The 20,146-nt window shown below is 38.4% G+C and overlaps 1 protein-coding gene across 1 annotated transcript in view; it reads left to right on the forward strand.

The window, feature by feature from the left end:
• The first annotated feature begins 2,316 nt into the window (after positions 1 to 2,316).
• Positions 2,317 to 20,146, forward strand: part of EXOC4 (exocyst complex component 4) — a 740,211-nt gene continuing 722,381 nt past the window's right edge. Inside the window, exon 1 of the mRNA XM_004430750.3 lies at positions 2,317 to 2,414. Within this exon, the coding sequence (XP_004430807.1) occupies positions 2,329 to 2,414 (86 nt within the window). The 5' untranslated portion in view covers positions 2,317 to 2,328. The remainder of the gene's footprint in view (positions 2,415 to 20,146) is intronic.

The raw sequence follows: 20,146 nt of genomic DNA on the forward strand, positions 1-20,146 counted from the left end.
AGATGTATGGGTTTATTTCTGGAGTCCCAATTATATTCCATTTGTCTATGTGTTCATCTTTATGCAAGTACCACACTTCTGACTACTGCAGCTTTTTAAGTAAGTTTTGAAATCAGGAAGTCTGAGTCCTTCAAATCCATTATTTTTCAAGATTGTTTTGGCTATTTGGGGCTCCTTGCAATTCCACATGAATTTTAGGATCAATTTTTCCAACTCTGTAAAAAAGGTCATTGAAATTTTCATAGGGATTGTGTTGAATTTGTAGATAGTTTTAGGGAGTATTGACATCTTAACAAGATTAACTCTTTCAACCCATGGACACAAGACGTCTTCCTATTTATTTAGCTCTTCTTTAATTTCTTTTGGCAATGTTTTGTAGTTTTCGGTGTATAAGTCTTTCACTTCCTTGATTAAATTTGCGCCTAAGTATTTTATTCTTTTTGATGCTATTGTAAACGGAATTATTTTGTTAATTTCCTTTTTAGATTGTTCATTACTAGTGTATAAAGACACTATTGATTTTTTTTGTTTGTTTTGATATTATATCCTGCAACCTTGCTGAATTCATATATTAGTTCTAGTTCTTTATTTAAAAATATTTTTAGGATTTCTATATGTAAAATCATATTGTCTACAAATAGAGATAGTTTTACTTCCCTTCCAATTTGGTTGCCTTTTATTCTTTTTCTTACCTAGTTGCTCTAGCTAGAATTTCTAGTACTTTGTTGAATAGAAGTGAAGCGGGCATCCGTGTCTTGTGCCTGATCGTAGATGGAAAGCTTTCAATTTTTCACCATTAAGTATGATGTTAGCTGTGGGTTTTTAATAAATATCCTTTATCATGGTGAAGAAGTTCCCTTCTGTTTCTAGTTTTCTGAGTGTTTCATCACGAAAACGGTGTTGGATTTTGTCAAAAGCTTTTTTTGCATCAACTGAAATAATCATGTGTTATTTTCCTGCTGCATTCTTATCCACTAGGCCCAAGTACCTCTCTCTCTATATATATATATGAGTCACTTAATTTTATAGCCTGCTTTTTGTACTTACATCATGAAAATCTTCTTTTCATTAAAAGCCATTAAAATTATGATTTTCAGTGGCTATATGTTGTATCCTCCTATGGATGCACTATTATTTGCTTAGTTTTTTTTCCTATATGTCTGTTTCTTTAGAAACAAAGTCCCTAGAACTGGAATTATTGGGCCAAAGACTGTGAACACTTTTAAATATATATATATTATTATATATATGTGTATATATATATATATAAAATTCCAACTGATTTTTAAAAAATCAGCTTGATATCTGCTTAATAAAAGTAGTTGATGTGTTCTTGCTTGCTGCTTCACAACTCTAGGACCTCTGAGTTTGCTTTCTATTTAGTTCTGAAGTTCTTTAATCTTTGTTGCTACTAAGCATACCACCTCCTTCCCTCCTCAATAGTTATTTCTCTTCTTGTTCTTCGATTTACCCAATTTCCATACATACTCTAATCTTTGTTTTTTGTTCATTTCATTTTCTGAATAACGACAAGGTCAGTAGAGTCAAACGCAGAATATATGACAACTTACCAGTAAAAATATTAATCAAGCACCAATGTAAATTATTACTATCTATATTTTATTTAGCTTGGTAGGAAAAGGAATCTACAATCTGGTCATTTTGTTTTTTGGTCTTTTCTTTGTCCATATTCTTTCCCGTGTTCCTGCGTGTATGCTTTTTAGGATTATCTGGAACTATAGCAACACTGGAAAATAAGCGAACTCACACATAAGACGCATGTAGAAACATTTAGTTTTAGAGAATACTAAAGAAAAGCATGTCTGTGTCAATTCATTCTCGCATTTTATTGGATTTTTTTTTTTTACCACTGTGTTTAAAGTAAACACTCTGCACACAGACATCAGGCTTCCCCCTCCCCCTTGAAATACACATCCCCACATATACATTTTGGCATCGTCAGATAAATTTGATTAAAAAAGTGATAAAACTCTAAGAACAAGGAAACTGAAAAAAACCTAAACTCAGAATAAACATAAACACGACACTCATTATGAAACTGCACGAAGTCGACACTGGTTTAGTTTTCCTGCGCGCCCAGGAACAGCGGAAGGAAAACTACAACCCCCAGAGGGCTCAGAGGCGTGTTGGGCCGCGAAACTTGCTGCCTTGGTCCCGCCTCCTCACTCCAGCGATTGGATTATACAGGTCCGTGCCTCTTAAATTCTCTTCTCCCATTGGTGGACTCTGCAGCGGGGTCAATTACCGAGTTTACGTTCGGTATAGTTCCTTCTGGCCCACCGGTTCTTCCCCCGCCCCCGTACCAAGATGGCGGCAGAAGCAGCCGGTGGGAAATACAGAAGCACAGTCAGCAAAAGCAAAGACCCCTCGGGGCTGCTCATCTCTGTGATCAGGTGAGGGAGGCAGGAGGCGGGGTCAGGGGACAGGGGGCAGCGGGCAGCGGCTCGATCACCGCTCTGGAAGGGAGAAGGGTTGGCTGGGTTCCACCCTACCGACCCTTCCCTTCCCTCCTTGCCTCCCCCCAGCCCCTCCCAAGGGCCCCCACAGTTCCCCCTTTTGCTCGTGGATTGGGCTAGAGGGAGAAGCCCCGCCTCACGGTATTTTCTTTAGGGCCAGAGCTCTCCCTTAGGGTCCGCGGGTCCTAAAAGCACGCTGTTGGGGCTTGGTAGAGAAAGCCAGGTGTGTTCATTTATTCATACACCATGTATTTGTTGATCGCCTTCATCAGTGCTCACTGAGAAAGACGCCTTGTTTCCTGGACTTGGGGGTGAAAGGCCTTGACGTCCGGAGACTCCTGTAAGGAGTTGCAGATTGTGTTTTCACACTTTGGACACCTCCAACCACCTGTGCTTGGCCACAGCCTCAAATACGGTCGTGCGCCGCATAACGACGTTTTGGTCAAGAACGGACTGCATATACGAGTGTGGTCCCAGAAAATAAGTACCATGTAGCCTAGGTGTGTGGTAGGCTATACCATCTAGATTTGTGTAAGTACACTCTATGATGTTCGCACAATGACGAAATCACCTAAGGATGCCTTTCGGATTTCTCAGAATGTGTTCCCCGTCGTTAAGCGATGCGTGATGGTACAAGAGCCTGTAGTGAGCTGGTAGAAAGGCTGTAGATTTCAAGGCACACATCCATTTTCAATTCATATCCCGGTCTATTCCTTAAAACAAAACAAATTTCAAATTATCTTCTATGCATATTCTTTTCCCAGAATATATATGGTAAGAGTGGGAGTGGTGGACCTTTTAGGGGCTTTTTTTTTTTAAGTGAGATAAATTGAGGGCGGGGGAATCCTTCCGAATACCATCGAGGATGATACAGGGAGTGACTAAAAACAACCCGAATAAAACGTATTATGACGCATTTTTACGTTTTTGGCATTCGAATTTCAAGCGAGGTATTTTTCATAAAATGAAAGGCCCTCCTCCTTCCCTCTTTTTCCCCACCTTGCTAAACTTTTGGTTGGATTCTTGGAGGGCTCCTGGAGTGTCCTGATGGTCTGTTTAAAAACCGGTACCGGTAGTTGTTAATAAGCACTTGAATAAATGAATAGATTGAACTTTTAAAACAGCCTACCACTCACGGGCTGGTAAAGACCCATCTCATGGGTGTTATTTAGGGACCTCTAGATTAAGATTATGGCATATTAAATCATTATTACCAAATTTTCTTTAGGATTAAGAAGTTAATTGTTTTCTGTATGGAAATACTTGATATACATGTTAGGCCATGCAGAGGAAATGCTGTTCTGTTGTGGACCCCCATTCTTGCTGTGAAATACACAAGGAGTGTAGATGTTGCTCATGATACTAAAACTCCAACTAGAATATTTGTAGTTTCCCATCTTAATCCCCTGTGGAACTATAATTCATGATTTTTTTTGGATTCTTTTTTGAACTTGTTTATTTTTCTGCCTTATAGTCAACATTCATTTAAACAGTACATATTTAGTGCCAGTCTGTAGTATGGTGCCTGGCACTTACTATGTACTTAGTATTTCTTGAACGGATGAGTGAATGCCCTGGATTTCTAAGATGAGTCAGACATGATGTTACAGTAGACTATACTTATAACGTGATGTTATAGTAGACTATACTTAAGGGATAAAATATGTAGTAAAAACTGTGTGTACACAAGACTAGAAGAGAGAGAAGAAATGTGATGGGAACCCAGGAGAAGTTGTTACTTCCTGTGGAAGTGGAGTGGGGATTAAGGGAGGTAGCAGCTAAATACAAATGTACCATCTCAACTGTCCATACGATTCTGTAGGCTTTACCCATTTCTTTTATGCTGTATATCGGTTTTTTTAAATGCCAGTTAAATTTACTCTAAATGTCCTATATTTGAAAAAAGCATAAAAACCAAAGTGTTTTTACTGATCCTGATTCAGAAACATACATTGCCTCTGGTTGATTGTTCCTTTGTGTTCTTCACATCCATCCTACTGCTGGATGGTGTGGAATATGATTTTGTGGTTATTCATCCATCTCTTGTGCACATCTCTATTACCGTCACATTATCGCCATGATTTAGGCGAGGCATTTTTTACTCTTTCTGTGGTGTATTATTGTGTTTTCATTTTTCTTCCTTATCCTTGACCACCTCAGACCACTTGAATAACACTTTTATTTTATTATATCTATTACCACTGTGGTATAATGGAGTGTCCAGCCCTAGCATCCTGGACAAGTTGAGTAAGGATTGGGGTTCATGATTATGTGACCTTGTTTAAGACTGGATGTTATCAGTGCTGGAGTGTTGATGTTTATATTCCAACATTTGAATCACAGGAAAATTTTGGGGTTGGAGTGAGAATGTTGCTAACTCTCTCTTCTTGTTGTTTCCCTTCTGATATACTTTTGAACATACCCAGTGGTTTAAATTTCATAAACAGGGGCAGTGAGTGAGAGGGGATGGTAGCATTACTTTGGTGTTCGGGGTGGGAGAGAGTACTTCTGGGAAGAATAGAATGGGGGATGTAGTTGCTAAGAGTAGAACTTAAAAGTTCTGGTCACAAGAAAAAAAATTGTAACTATATGAGGTGGTGGATGTTAACTAATTGTGGTAATCATTTTGCAATATACACATATATCAAATCATTATGTTGTACACCTTAAATGAATACAGTGTTGTATATCAATTACATCTCAATAAAACTGGAAAAAAAAGAAGGGGGAGTGTATATTTCTTGTTAGTAAATTATTCTGTCACTTTGAAGTTGCTGCTTTGTCTGTCTGTTCAATTTGTGTTCTTTGTGTTACCTTTCTTAAAACATTGTATTCATGATTCTTAATTCCTCATATAATACTTTGATTACCTCCTCTTATCCTTGACCTCTTTTCAAATTCTCTCTCAAAGACTGTAACTTTCCTGGTTGCTTTGGCAACAAGCCTCAAAAAGGAAAACCCATTTTAGGCTCATATGTATAAAATCTGAGACTTCCTGAAGATGTAGCTGGTACATGCCAGTTCTCTTCCATGTTTCCTTGGACCTATCATTTTGTCACAAAATAAGTTACTTGTTAGTGACAGAGTCTACTGTTGTTTGAAGTTTGATTAGTTTAGCTTTATCTTTATATCACCAAGCAGTTGTTTTTCTTTCTTGAATAGTGAATGTTAAAAATTCTCCTTCAATTCTCTTGCTCAGATATGTAAAAAATGTCGTTTCTATACTACATTATGTATTAGCATAGCACTTTATATATTTTTTTAATGCTGTTCCTGTTAGTTGGAAGAGCATTTATTGTTACAGTCATCTTTTCATACTGGATAAAAAAACCTCAGGTGGCTAACGACAGAGTAGGTGTAGACGTGGGATATCCAAATCCTATCATTATTTCCAGCCATGGTATTAGGTAGTTAAATAATGACTTTATTTTGCTAATATGATAGTCCATCACTTTAAAGCATTTAAAAGTAAAAATAATTTAAAGATGAAGTACAGTCATTCCTTGGTATCCACAGGGGATTGGTTCCAGGACCTTGAGGATACCAAAATCCGGGGATGCTCAAGTCCCTTGTATAAAATGACATAGTATTTGCATATAACTACACACATCCTCCTGCATACGTTAAATCATCTCTAGATTACTTATAATAGCTGATACAATGTGAATACTAGGTAAATAGTTGTTGAACTCTATTGTTTAGGTAATGACAAGAAGAACAAGTCTGCACACGTTCAGTACAGATGCAACCATCCTAGGCCTTTCCATCCTTGGTTGCTTGAATCCGTGAATGCGAACTGTGGATACGGAGGGCCAACTGTATAGTGTAATTGTAGTGAAAGTGTTATATTTGGTAGTTGGTTATTTAAGGACCTCGAGATTCAAAAATGAAATTCTTAACCATTTGAAAAGTACCGAATAAAAATATTTCAAATCAGTCAGATGTTTGTAAGGACGTTCCCCCAGGGCTTTGCAGAAGAGGTCCTCAGGCTGTGTGAGGTGGGGCTTTGATGAGGAGACAGACAGTGCTTGGGACAGTTTGTCAGAGGGTGCTGCTCACCACAGCTTTTGGTTTTAAGTCTTGCCACTGGCCCTTTAGAAGGAAACTAATTGGGGGACCGCCCGATGGCGCAAGCGGTTAAGTGCGCGCGCTCCGCTGGGGCAGCCTGGGGTTCGCCGGTTGGGATCCCGGGCGCGCACAGACGCACCGCTTGGCAAGCCATGCTGTGGTGGCGTCCCATATAAAGAGGAAGATGGGCACGGATGTTAGCCCAGGGCCAGTCTTCTTCAGCAAAAAAAGAGGGGGATTGGCAGATGTTAGCACAGGGCGATCTCCTCACCAAAAAAAAAAAAAAAGAAAGGAAACTGATTGGTGGACCGAATCCTGATCACCTGCTGATGTATAATTTGGATGGTTTTACCTGCGCGCACACACAGCATTTTCCTACTTTTCTATTGATTTCTCCCCCTAACCTTTTGTTTGGTGCGCACTTGGAGCAGGCAGCCTTTCTAAACAGGAAATAAGCAAGATGGCATTTTGGAGATGCTATTTTATTTCTGTGAGTTCTTGTCAGATTTTTAATTGGGAAATGTGTCTACCACTTACTGTTAGGTGATTTGCTTTCCAATTAAATGTTGACTCTCTTCTCTTTATAAGTTGGCCTTTAATTGGGAAGACAAACTTTGGCTGTGAGTTGAAGAGACCTTATTGAAACCTTGGAGCAGAGCTTTTGTCGACAGACTGGTTACGGATGTCAAGGAGGTTTGAAGGCAGTTGAAGGCTCACGTTTTCATCAACTTTCATGTCTTCACAGAAGTTGGAATTTCAAAAACTGGGAAAATCCTTTCTTGTAGGCACCTGTTAAATTCCCTTCCTCCTCAGAGAGAATTTTGGTCAGCCCATGTTTAATTCAAAGTACGCTTTGTTGAAGGGGTCCAGGCTCTGATCAGAGCTTTGAACAGGCAGCTTTGAGGTCCATGACACAGTTTGTGGCAGGAGAGGAATGCGGTCAGCCTGCTCGGAGTGGAGTCCTGGAAGTTGTGGTAGGTGGTTCCTGTTGTTTCCGCCTCCACCTCCTCGCGTCATTTGAGCCTGTCTCATAATGGTTGTTAGGGTTTCCAGCTCTCTTTGGACCCTGCAGAGTCTTGGCACTGGCGGTGCAGTACTGTTTGAAAATTACTACTAGAATGCCTGGAGACTAAACACTTTATAAACTTTCTGGAAATCCTGAGACATCTGACAGCATGTATGGATGTAAGGGGCAAAATAATTTCCATTTTTCTGGCCAAATGTGCAGAATTAATATCTTGGGAACCCATGTCTTAGTTTTTAACCTCCTGTGTAATTTTTAACACTGGAATTTCTTGAAGGCTTTGAGGCATATAGTTTTATTTATTTATTTATTTATTTTGTGAGGAAGATTCGCCCTGAGCTAAGATCTGTTGCCAATCTTCCTCTTTTTGCTTGAGGAAGATTGTCCCTGAGCTAACATCTGTGCCAATCTTCCTCTATTTTGTATGTGGGATGCCTCCACAGCATGGCTTGATGAGCGGTGTGTAGGTCTGTGCCCAGGATCTGAACCCGCCCAGGATCTGAACCCACCCCGGGCTGCCAAAATGGAGTGTGTGAACTTAACCGTTATGCCACCAAGCTGGCCCCCAAAACTGGATATTTTTGATGATTATCTTTATTAACTTTCCTCTACTGCACAATTAAGAGGGAGTGTTTCTTCCACTGTTATTTAGACAGTGCCGTTGGATGTATCTGGATGTATGTGTTGTGCAAATATTTTTTCTCAGTCTGTGGCTTATCTTCTCATACTCTTGACAATGTCTTCCCAGAGCAAAAGATTTTAATTTTAATGAAGTCTAGCTTATTAATTATTTTTTTATCTACCGTGTCTTTGATGTTATATCTAAAAAGTCATTGCCATGCCCGTTGTCATCTAAATTTTCTCCTATGTTAACTTGTAGGAGTATTTGTATTTGTATTTTGTGTTTTGTATTTAGATCTATTATCCATTTCGAGTTAATTTTTGTGAAGGGTATAGGATCTGTGCCTAGATTCATTTTTTTGCATGTGGATGTCCAGTTGTTCCATCACCATTTGTTGAAAAGATTATCTCTTCTCCATTGTTGGATATGTGTAGGATCTTCAACAACATTCCATGCTTGTTCTCTTCCTATGCACACTTGTCATTGCAACATTTCCCATTTTCCTTTATAAAACTTATATTGCATAAATTTGTAAAAAAAAAAAAAAATAGAGTCATAAAAGAGAAACACTGTTCAACAATCTCATTTCCTTTGGGAAATACTGCCTGTTTCCTTTTTAAGGTTTTCATGTGGATCCTGTCCAGGTACGTACAGAGATTTAATATTTGTAATTATAACAAAGTTAATATGTTTTTAGCATAACAAAATTTTTTCCTGTTACTATGTCATCTTTACAGTTATATAAATATTTTTTAAGTGGGGGAATTAAAAAATATAGAAAATTACAGAGAAGAAAATATAAAGTACTCATATCCTCTTCACCCAGAATTAACCATTGCTAGTAACTTTGCTTCCAGTTTTTAAAAATCACTGTATTGTTATAAAAATAGTACACAGTCATTTTAAAGAATTCACAAAATGGAAATGCAGAAAAACGTGAGGATGAAAGTAAAAAGAAAAATTATTCCAAACTTTATCCTCCATAAGGTTGATATTAAGTGAACCTAATTTCAGACATCTTTCTCTCTCTCTCTCTCTGTGTATGAGTGTGTATGAAATGTTGGATGGATAGATAGAAATAATTTTTAAGTAAATATGGGATCTTACTCTAAATACTGACTTATATGCTAACTTTGTCTCCCTTTTTGAGGTATACATACATGTAGTAAAGTGCACATATATTAAGTATATGGCTTGGTGACTTTTTGCCTGTGTAACCATTACGCATATCAGGATAGAGAACACTTCCAGCATCCCTCTCAATTTTTCTCCAGTTCATTTTTTTGTGTAAGGATATCCTGTTGTTCCAACACCGTTCGTTAAAAAGGCTATCCTTTCTTCACTGCATTTCTTTTGCACCCTTGTCAAAAATCATTTGACCAGTGTGGATCTATTTCTTGACTCTTCTGTGTGTTCCATTCCTCTGTTTATCTTGATGACAGTACCACACAGTCTTTATTACTGCTTTTATAAGTCTTGAAGACAGAAATGTAAGCTCTCCAACTGTATTCTACTTTTTCAAAGTTATTTTGGCTATTCTAGGTCCTTTGTGTTTCCATATCAATTTTAGAATTAGCTAGTCAATTTCTGCAGTAAAACTTGCTGGGACTTTGGTTGGGATTGCATTAAATGTACAGATTAATATGGGATATTAACATTTTAACAATGTTAAGTCTTCTGATCCATGAATAGGGTATAGCTCTCCATTAATTCTTCCTTAATTTCTCTGAGCATTTCTTTGGTAGATTTCAATGTGTAAATTCTACATATTGTTGGTCAGATTTGTCTCTAAGTGTATTAGGCAGCTTCAGATTGTCCCGCAGCTCACTGAATGCTGATGTTCATTTTTTTTCAGTCTTTTTTTTCTTGGCGTTTTCTTTTGTGTGGTTTCTATTACTATGTCTTTAAGTTCACTAATCTTTTCTTCAATTCCTAATCTATTGTTAATCCCATGTAATGTAATTTTTATTAAATTGTAGTTGTGACCTCTAGAAGTTTGATTTGGGTCTTTTTTTTTTTTTTAAGTATCTTCAATGTCTTTGTTTACACATTCAGTCTTATAGCTTCTTGAATGTATGGAATACAGGTGTAATAACTTTTAATGTTCTTGTTTACTAATTTTATCATCTTTGTCATTTTTGGGTTAGTTTCAGTCGACTGATGTCTCCCCTCCCTTCCTTTACATGCCTTTTACTTTTTGGATGCTAGATATTATGAATTTACCTTGTTGGGTACTGATATTGGATGTCTTTGTTTTCCTATAAATATTGTTGAGCTTTGTTAAATTGCTGTAGTTAAATTATTTGGAAACAATGTGGTCTTTTCAAGTCTTATTTTAAATTTTGCTAATTGGGAGCAGAGTAGCATTTAGTCTAGGGCTCATTTTGTCTCACTGCTGTGGCAAAATCCTTTTGAGTACTCCACCCAAAACTCTGTGAATGATGAGCTTTTCACTCTGCTGCGTGATTTCAGATAATTGTTCCCAATAATCCATTCAGGTGGTTCTTTTCCTGGCCTGGAGTAGTTTCCTGTCAGCAGGTGCTGATGATACTCAGCTGAAGGAGCCCCCCCCCCCCCACAGATCTCCAAGTGCTCTGTGTAGCTATCTCTCCTCTCTATCACTCTGCCCTGCAAACTCGAACTGCCTTCATGTCCAAGGTTTTGAAACCTGTTTTGTTCATTTGTTAGTTGTTTCAGATGGGAGAGTAAGTCCAGTCCCTGTTATTCTGTCTTGGCCAGAAGTGGAAGTCCATTGGTGCTTCATATTTTTAAAAATATCTTTAAAGATTAATTTTCATGGGTCAAATTTTGTGTTGTGTATGCTCAGAGAGGAAGAATAAGGTAATCAGATGTGCTATATAAAGTTATAGCAGGAAAGTGAACTTGTTATCTCAGCACTGATGGTCTTTCTGATTTTGCAGAATATTTAAACAGTTAAATACCTTTACTTCATATAGTACCTTTTTAGGAACTTTTCCTTCAGAACTCTTAGAAATGCTTTGGAACTATTATTCATCTGTTTATGTATTTCTCTATTTTTAAAAATATAGTTCTTTCTTGTTTAGCTTATTTAATGCCTGTGATAGTATTGTTAATTGTTAGCCTAAGTAATGTGGTGGGTAAATGGGTTTTCGTTGGGCCACACAGTATTTAGATCTTCTTGTTGGTTGGTGTTTTGCTCTTTGTTTGCATTTGATGTTTGCAGTCTGTGCTTGCATTTTTCGGTTTGCAATGGTGCGCCCTGCTCCCTATTCTACTCTGCTGCTGCGTACATTTTTGTTAACTGCTTTCAAAAGCCATGAAATGAGTTATGATCTTGGTCTTTATAGTAGCCAGTCCTTTATGTGTTGGGAATTTCACCTTGGAAAACATGGCAACTCACCATTTAACAGGAAGTTATATGGGAAAATTCTTGTGTATCATACACAAGAAATACACAGAAAATTGAGTATTTCAAGATCCTTAGGAGAACCTTTTTTTGACTTTTATGTATTCTTTTAAAAGTATTTATAAAGCCCTTGCAAAAAATAAAGTGGCACGTAATTCAAAAAGTGTTTTTCCATTTAAAACTTGGTGCCTATCATTGTGCTGAATTTTATACTCAAAATATCACTTGAGAGCTTGTTACAAATGCAGAATCTCAGGCACCACCTGACCAGAATCTGCATTTTAACAAGATTCCTACAAATTTCAGTAGCCCTAAGGACATAATTTAGTTGGGGAAATAAGATAGAACAAGCCAGTTAGCATTGTTAACTTTTTTTAACCAAGATAATGGTATTACGGCTATGGTTTTTTTTTTTTTTTTTTTTTGTGAGGAAGCTTGGCCATGAGCTAACATCCGTTGCCAGTCTTCCTCTTTTTGCTGAGGAAGATTGGCCCTGAGCTAACATCTGTGCCTATCTTCCTCTGTTTTGTGTATGGGATGCCTCCATAGCATGGCTTGCTAAGTGGTGCGTAGGTCCATGCCCGGGATCTGAACCTGCGAACTCCAAGCCACCAAAGTGGAGTGCTCGAACTTAATCACTATGCAACTGGGCTGGCCCTGCTATGTTTTTTTTTTGTTATAAAGATTATTCTTAAGAGATATATACTGAAATATATACCAGTAAAAATGATATCATGTCTGGGATTTGCTTCAGAATAATTGGGAAAGAGGGTTGGAGTCAGTTTGGGTATAGATGAAACAGGATTGGAACGTGTTGATAATAGTCGAAGCTGGGTTTTTTCAACGAGTCTCATAATTTTTGTACGTGTTTGAAAATTTCTATAAAAATGTATGTCTGCATGTGTGTTTATATATGTATGCTGGAGAGAGGGAAGGGGGAAGGAATTACAAGTTTCTGTAATTACTCGCAGAAATTACTCGCAGATTACTCGCAGAAATCCTACATAATATATTCTTCATGTCTTGTCCACCCAGCCCCCACCCCGACACCCTCCCTCCCAGAGGCACCTTGCACATTAACGTATTAAAGTCTCCTGGATGTCTGCAGTTATGAAACTTGCTTCAATCTGTGTAACCCGGAATTTCCAAAATAACCTATTACCACAGAACACCTATTAATATCTTCTAAAGCATCTTTCTGAGGAACTCAACAGAAACTCTGCATTAGGAAATATCATACACCTTTAAAATGACCAAATACTATAATGTGTTATAGTAACAAAACATTCCACTGGAGCTGAAAAATAAGATAATGTGGACAAAGCTTTAAGGAGGATATGGGGCTTAAAATGGAAGTGGGAAAAGAGGTATAGCTTGGTTCAGTAGGGTAGGGGTAGATTTTAAGTTGACTTTGTCAACCCTGAACTCAGTTTTATGCTTTAGTGGGGGTAATTTTACTTAATTTTAGATAATGGCTTTCTCTTTTGGCTACAAGATTTATAGCTTTTGGTCCCCAAAAGTGTTTTGTATAGCAAGTTAATTGAAATAGTATTGAAAAACTGCCTGTGTTTTCTGTAGTAGTTGGCCCTAAGTGCTGTCTGAAGCAAGACACCAGTGAATTTTCAGTTGACTTTAAAGCAGAAATTGTTTACTGTCACTTGGTATTAAATGAATCTCATTGTAGTGAATTAAGGGATGTTGTTTTTATGCATCAGAAAACTTTTTCAGAGGGACTTGTCATCCTGAATTGCTGTCAGTTGGGATGGGATTATCTTGTATTTTGTGGGCTCTAATAAAACATAATTAAGAAAGAAGCAATTGCAGTGTATAATTGAATATAATAAAATCCGATTTAAAAGTGTAATGTAGATTTGGTTATGCTTTGAGTGAAACCATATCTTATGTGATTATATAGTGATACACATCTCGAACGTTTCTTTAATGTGGGATGTTTTTCGCGAGCAGAATTATGATGAAGGTTTGTTATTTTTATAATTCATCGGAAGCATTTATAGCCTCTTCATAGTATACAGAGTGCTCTGCTTAGCATAATAGGCTTTGCAGACCTACTTCTCAACTTGTTTGGATAGTGTTTATATTCTTAGCAATCTCTCTTCCTCTTCTTCAGTTTGTACTTTCACTCTACACATGCTTATAACTGTCTTTAGTTCCCCTGCTGACATGGTAGGTATATGTTGCTGTCACACATTTTTTAGGTTGGCTGTTTCGTATTTTAAAGGAAAAGAAAATCTGATGCTCACACTTTGAAATAAAATAGATCTAATAGTGGAACCTAATATCTTCTGGTTAAAAGCAGTTTAGGAAAGAAAATGGGATTTACGTTTTGAAGAATCTCGTCAGCTCTAGACTCTTTTTTCTTGTGTTAGGATCAATAACAAAAAGGAATATTATGTTCTAGAAAGATCAATAAGCTAATAGTTAATTTTTTTCCTGCTTGAGAGAGGTTCTGAAACTAGTTAACGTTTGAGTATTTGTTGAGAGTTTAAAAATACTCAGTTTTTGCCTTATGGTAATGTGTTAGAATATTTTGTAAATAAATACATATGACTCCTTGTCTAGTGCTCTTTCCATTATGCAATTAAAAAAATTTGTTAGTTGTCCTAACAAGAGAGAAAGTGGCACTGATTGAGGGGTTCAGGTGCTTGATGAGTAAAAAGTGTAGGGGTTGTGTGACATCCAGTTTCTCTGCTCAGAGGCCCATTGAGTACTTTCCAGAATGGGGATCATTGAGGAGATTTGATTCTTATTGTAGATTGTGCTCGATAGAGCTGTAGTTTCCTGATAAGTGATTTTTTGGGATATGTGGAGCCTTACTCGTAATTAGTTTTTCTGAGTTGCTTGAAGGGATTTCCATTAATTGTTTTGTTAATCTTTATTGTTCCTGGAGGAGAGGTCACTGGATGCCAACAGGGAATGCCCTTAGTAGACAATTAAACCTATTAACTGTTTTCAGAAGGCATGAGTTAATGCTAATTATTCTGCAGGTGTCACCAAAATTCAGGTGTATTACATTAAGTATTTCTTATAGCGGGTTAATTAGTTTAGTTATCTGAGGCTGTATTAGGCAGCTAATTCTTCTTGTGGATTTGCCAAGAATCTGTGTTGCTATGGCTAAGGGGGGTGACTGATAACATCTGCCTTGAGAATTTACCCAACCAAAATAATACTGCCTGTGTTTTAGAGGGTGGTGTATTAGTCTACCCTAGCTGCTGTAACAAAATACCACAGACTGCATGGCTTAACAACAGAAATTTATTTTCTTACAGTTATGGAGGATAGAAGTCCAAGATCAAGGTACCATCAGAGTCAGTTTCTGGTGAGGGCTCTCTTCCTTCTCATAGTGTCCCCACATGGCCTTTCCTCTGTGGGTGCATGGAGAGAGAGAGACAGGGCTCCCTTGTGTTTCTTCCTCTTCTTATAAGGACACCAGTTCCTTATGGCCTCATTAAACCTTTATTACCTCCTTTATAGACCCTATCTCCAAAGAGGAAGTTAGGGCTTCAACATATGAATTGGGAGGTGGGGTGGGGGGTCCACAATTCAGTCCCTAACAGGTAGTACTCTGGGAACTCATTACTTTATTAAAATACCTTAAACTGCTTCCAGAATGATAGTGTGTCACCACCTACAAGTAATCTCGAGGCTCAGGCAAGAGGTCTGGTCAGGCTCTTAATTTTTCACAATTGGTTGTCAACCTTACTGCTTGCTTTTCTGGCTTATAATATTCAATAGTCCTCCACTAACCCTCTAAAACCAAATACTCGTACTGTAGACTCTTCAAAAAGAAGTACTGTCTGATCAGCTTGAACTATCAAAAGGCTTGCTGAGAGGAGGAAATTCATAAAATGTGATTTGATCCACTTAGTCCTATAAATTCCCTAAGTTCTAGCCTTAGATTAAAATGGATCATTGGAAAGCTTCATAGTGGGACTATATTTAGAATCTTTCAAAATCTCTAGGTCTGAGTTATGTTTTAATGTTATGTTCTTGAAGGAACTTATAAGAAATGGCCATGTAAAATTTGTTTTCAGAAGGTTGTTGAGGACTTTGGTCACTATGTTGTATAATGTCTTCCTTATTGTTATAAGTGAAAGATTTCTTTTAGAATTGAGGACTAGTTTAAAGTTTGCTTCCTCAGAGGAACTGGAACCTATCTTTTTGATAATGACAATTATATAACTGGCTATGTTTCCCTTTTTGCATTGGTTACTAGGAAGCTCAGAGTTAGATTAGGGACTCATTTCATATAAACTGTGTTTGCCCCTATGACCTGCATACTGGTCTTGTGCGTTTGTATGGCATTGTTTTGTCTTACATCTCCTTAGTTCCACTTTCTCATTTGTATTATCTACATTCTTGTACAAACCATCTCATATCTTTTTTGGAAAGAGGTAGGATAAAATTAAAATGAAACTTGAAAGTCAATATTGTTATTCAGTTTTAGTATTCACTATTAAATCCTGGTTCAAAGCTGTCATTCTTTGCCTGGGTGCTAACTCCCGAGTGACTTCAAAGAACACTTTCAGAGTAAAAGCCCACAAAGCTGTACCTCATCTGGCTCCCAGCTTGCTCTCTGACCTCCTCTATCCCTGTCGCCCTTCCTCGCTTCTCTAAAGCCTCATTGAGCTCCTTGCCTTCCTTGTTCCTTGAAGAGGCCAAACACATCCTGCTTCAGGGCCTGTGCATCTTCTGTTCTCTCTGGAATCAGCTTCCCTAGATAGTGTCACCTCTCTCCCCTCATTTCCTAGAAAGCTCCATTCAAATGCCTCTTTATTTGAGAGGCCCTCCCTGGCCTCCTTATGTCAAATAGTCCCCATCCTCCTACCCTGCCTATGTTTTTGCCATAACTGCTAGCTCCTGGCCTCCATGTCTTATGTGTTTCTCTGGTTTTTTTGTTTGTTTTTTTGTTTTTCCTCCCCAAAGCCTCAGTACATAGTTGTATATTTTAGTTGTTAAGTCCTCTAGTTCTATATGAGCCGCCGTCACAGCATGGCCACTAACAGACGAGTCAGGTTTGGTTCAGTGCCTGGGAACTGAACCCGGGACTGCCGAAGCTGAGAGCGCCGAACTGTAACCACTGGGCCATCCGGGCTGGCTCTGTGTTTCCCTGCTTTATTGCCTGCTTCCCTGCTAGACTGTAAGCTTCGTGAGGGAAGGATTGGTTTTGTTCACAGCCGTATCTCTAGCCACTTAGAACTGTGTCTGCTAAGTAATAGGTGCTTAATAATTATTTGTTGAATGAATACATGAACTAAATAGGGTCACTGTAACTATTGTTTGTCTTTTCTTAGAGATTTTTGAAGAGGCATTTGTGTGAGATAATTTAGTTGCAATTGTTTCTTAAGGTGGGGAACTGCCCCCTGTTACCTCTTCAGATCCTGCATCTTGCTGCTGCTCATTATTTAGCTTTTCCTAAGCGCTTAATGTACTGGGCACCATAAGAATACAGAGGAAAGGTCTGATCTCAGTTCATAAGTAAACATCCTCAGGAACTTGCACATGGGGGAGGCTTTAGGGGATCTGGGCTAACAGTGTTGTGACTCATAGATGATTTATTTTGTTCCTAATAATGTATCAGCCCACACTTCGATTGCATTTTATATTTTACAAAGCACATTCACACACTTCTCCAGTCCTCACAACAACCTGGTGAGGCAGGGGCACTTATTTTCTTGTCTGTTTGACAAGGAAAGAAACAGCCCCAGAGAAGTTAAGTGACTTGCCCAAGGTCAGAGAGCTTGAAAGTTGCAAACGCCTTATGTTTGACATATTTGATGAGAGTAGTAAGAAACTTTTCTGGTGGGTTCTTAATGGTAGTATTTTAGATTTGTTTTTTCTTTGTGCATCCTTTTATTCTGTCTTTGACTGAAGGTTATTGTTCCTCTCGGTAATGGGTTACCTTTGGGTGACTAACCTTATTTTCATAGGTGTGCTTTTTCGTTTGCTTGATCTTCCTTTTGTCTTTTTAAAGAGTAATATCGACTTTTGTGGACTTTCTCCTGTCTGGACTCCATTACTCTATTAAGTCCAAAGTGAAAGCAAAATTGCTCCGTAGAAGGAGCCAGTGATGGTGACTAGTTATTTTCCTTTCAAAACACTTGACTGTCTACACTTAAATACAGAAGCTGGTATAAAAGAAGGAAACTGACAAATTCAGTTTTAGATCTGCAGTTATTTACCTTGGGTTTTTATGCTTGTTTACAGGGCTTGCTTGGAGCTGATGGCTGTGAATTCACTAGACCCATGTAACATAACGTGTTCCTACTAGGTGCTGTTAACGATAGCTTAACGCGTACGTGTACTGTGTCCTTTTAGCCCCTTAGGTAAATAAATTCCTTCCTGGGGATTAATTAGTCATGGTTAGAGATGTCATTCATCATGCAAAATGCCAGAGCTGTCTTAGTAAAAAATTCTTAGTGATCCAAAAATGTCTCTGGGTCCACTTAACTGGAATGTAGTTTACACTTGTGTGTTCCTCCATGATCTTGGCAATAGTTTGTAAATCATAATGGTTTTGAGATAGGAATGGAATAAAATATCTGAAGAAGGATGCAGCGACTGGAATGCATCTTAGGGTGGCGACTTCAAGCCATTTGTCCTCTGCTCGTGACTTTTAGCTTGTGCTTTTTTAAACCCTCTTGTCCAGATTCGACTTACTCCTAAAAAAGCTGCTTAGTGCTCTGTTTGTGTGTCTAGCTCTCCACTCTTCTCTTTACATGTGAGCTGTAGCTTTTATAGGTGCAGTCCTGCAGCTCAGGAGCTGAAGGCAGGAAAAGGAAGATTTTATAACGTGGAGTGGAAAAGGGCATGGGCTTTGGAGTCAAGTAAACTTGGTTTTAATTCCGATTCTGATATTACTAGCTGTGTGCATGTGTGTAAGTTACTTTACCTCTCTGTTCCTCTGATTCTTTATCTGTAAAAAGGGTGGTGATACTGTCTTTCCAGACTATTTCGAGGATTGCCTTAGATTATGTGTGCAAAATAACCACTACCTTGCCTGGTGTATAATAGACACTCAATAGTTTATATCCTCTGCCACACTTTCACCTTCCCTTCCCCAAAAGTAGGACACAGGGATGCATGTAAATTTCTGCATTTAGTTTTAAAATTTCCCAAGTAGAGAAAGAGTGAGAGCTGGCTTGTCAGCCTTTACTGCCAAAGGGATCTTGGATAATTTTTGGACTCAATTAAAAAATGCCTTGTAGCTTTAGGCTAGTGCTCATATTATGGGATATAAAACCTCTTCCTGTTTGAACTGATCACACCCATATTAGGAGTATGTTGTGTTCAGTTCTGAGTACCATGTGTTGAGAGGCAGGATAGGGAAGCTTTTAAGAGACAGACTCTCCAGGTTTGAGGCCTGACTCTACTACTTAAAAGCTCTGTGCCTGGAAAACACAACTCAGTCTCTTCATTGGCAAAAAGAGGGGTAATGATGGCACCTACTTCATAGGGTGGTTGTCAGGAATAGATGAATTATTATGGTAAATCTCTTAATGCCAGGCACATAGTAAGTTCTATGTGAGTGTTAGCGTTTTTGAGGGGACTCGAGAGGGAAGCAACAAGGATGGTGGGCTTTGTGGAAGCCGTGTGGTGGAAGAAATGGTTGAAGAAATTGGAGGTGTTTAACCTGAGAAAGAAAGAAGTATTGAGAGTCCTTTACCATTTAAAGAGAAATTTTACGGAGGAGGGAATAGACTTATTTTGTGTTACTGACAAAGGTGGAACTAGGATCAATGGGTAGACGTTATAGAGAGGCTGATTTTATTTTATTTTAATGAAAGCCTTTGTAATAAGTAGAGCTGTTCAAAACTGCAGTGAGTTGCTTTGTGAGCTAGTGACCTTTCCATCGCATGGTGGATTAGAAGGCTGAGGAGAGGTTCCTGACCTGGCTGGTGGGTTGAGCTAGATGACAAGTGTTCTCTTCACCCCTACTGTCAGTTCAGGTCAAGTGACTGGCTTAAAGCAGGATAACCCCACACTGAAATTTGTTGGGTTTTGGTAGCACGTGTGGGAACTTTCTCTTTAGAATTAGTCTGCTTTTATGGTCTATCATTCATTAATTTTGCAAATATTTATTGTGTGAGACATTGTATTTCTGGTGTCAGTCTGCAGAAAAGAAAACAGGTTGAAAATGAGTCTTTATTTACTGTGTACTATTGCTTGACACCATGCAATCCTTGGAGGAACCCAGTCAATTAGGTTTCATTATTGTCGGGAGGCAGTTTTCCTTGGGAGTGTTGTGTTTCTGAAGTTGTTGTGAGCAAAGCACTGAGGGCCCTTTGTATTAGACTGTTTTGTCAAGGATGTTTCTTTAACAAACAGTCTTGGAAGATAGGGTTAATCTCTCCCTCCATAGTGAAGGGCAGGCATGTTTAATGCCCAATATAAAAGATTTGGTTTTCTAAGCTCAGAGTTCTTCTCCAGGAACTCACAGTGTATGCAGGCATCCATTTGGGCCCATCTGCTTAACCCCCGTGGGACTTGGGGGAATGGGGTCTGAACAGATATGCTGGTGCTTGTGCTACTTGCTGTGCTCTGAGTAA

Source organism: Ceratotherium simum, chromosome 1 (genome assembly GCF_057802395.1).
Source record: "Ceratotherium simum simum isolate JZ-2026a chromosome 1, ASM5780239v1, whole genome shotgun sequence".
NCBI lineage: Eukaryota > Metazoa > Chordata > Mammalia > Perissodactyla > Rhinocerotidae > Ceratotherium > Ceratotherium simum.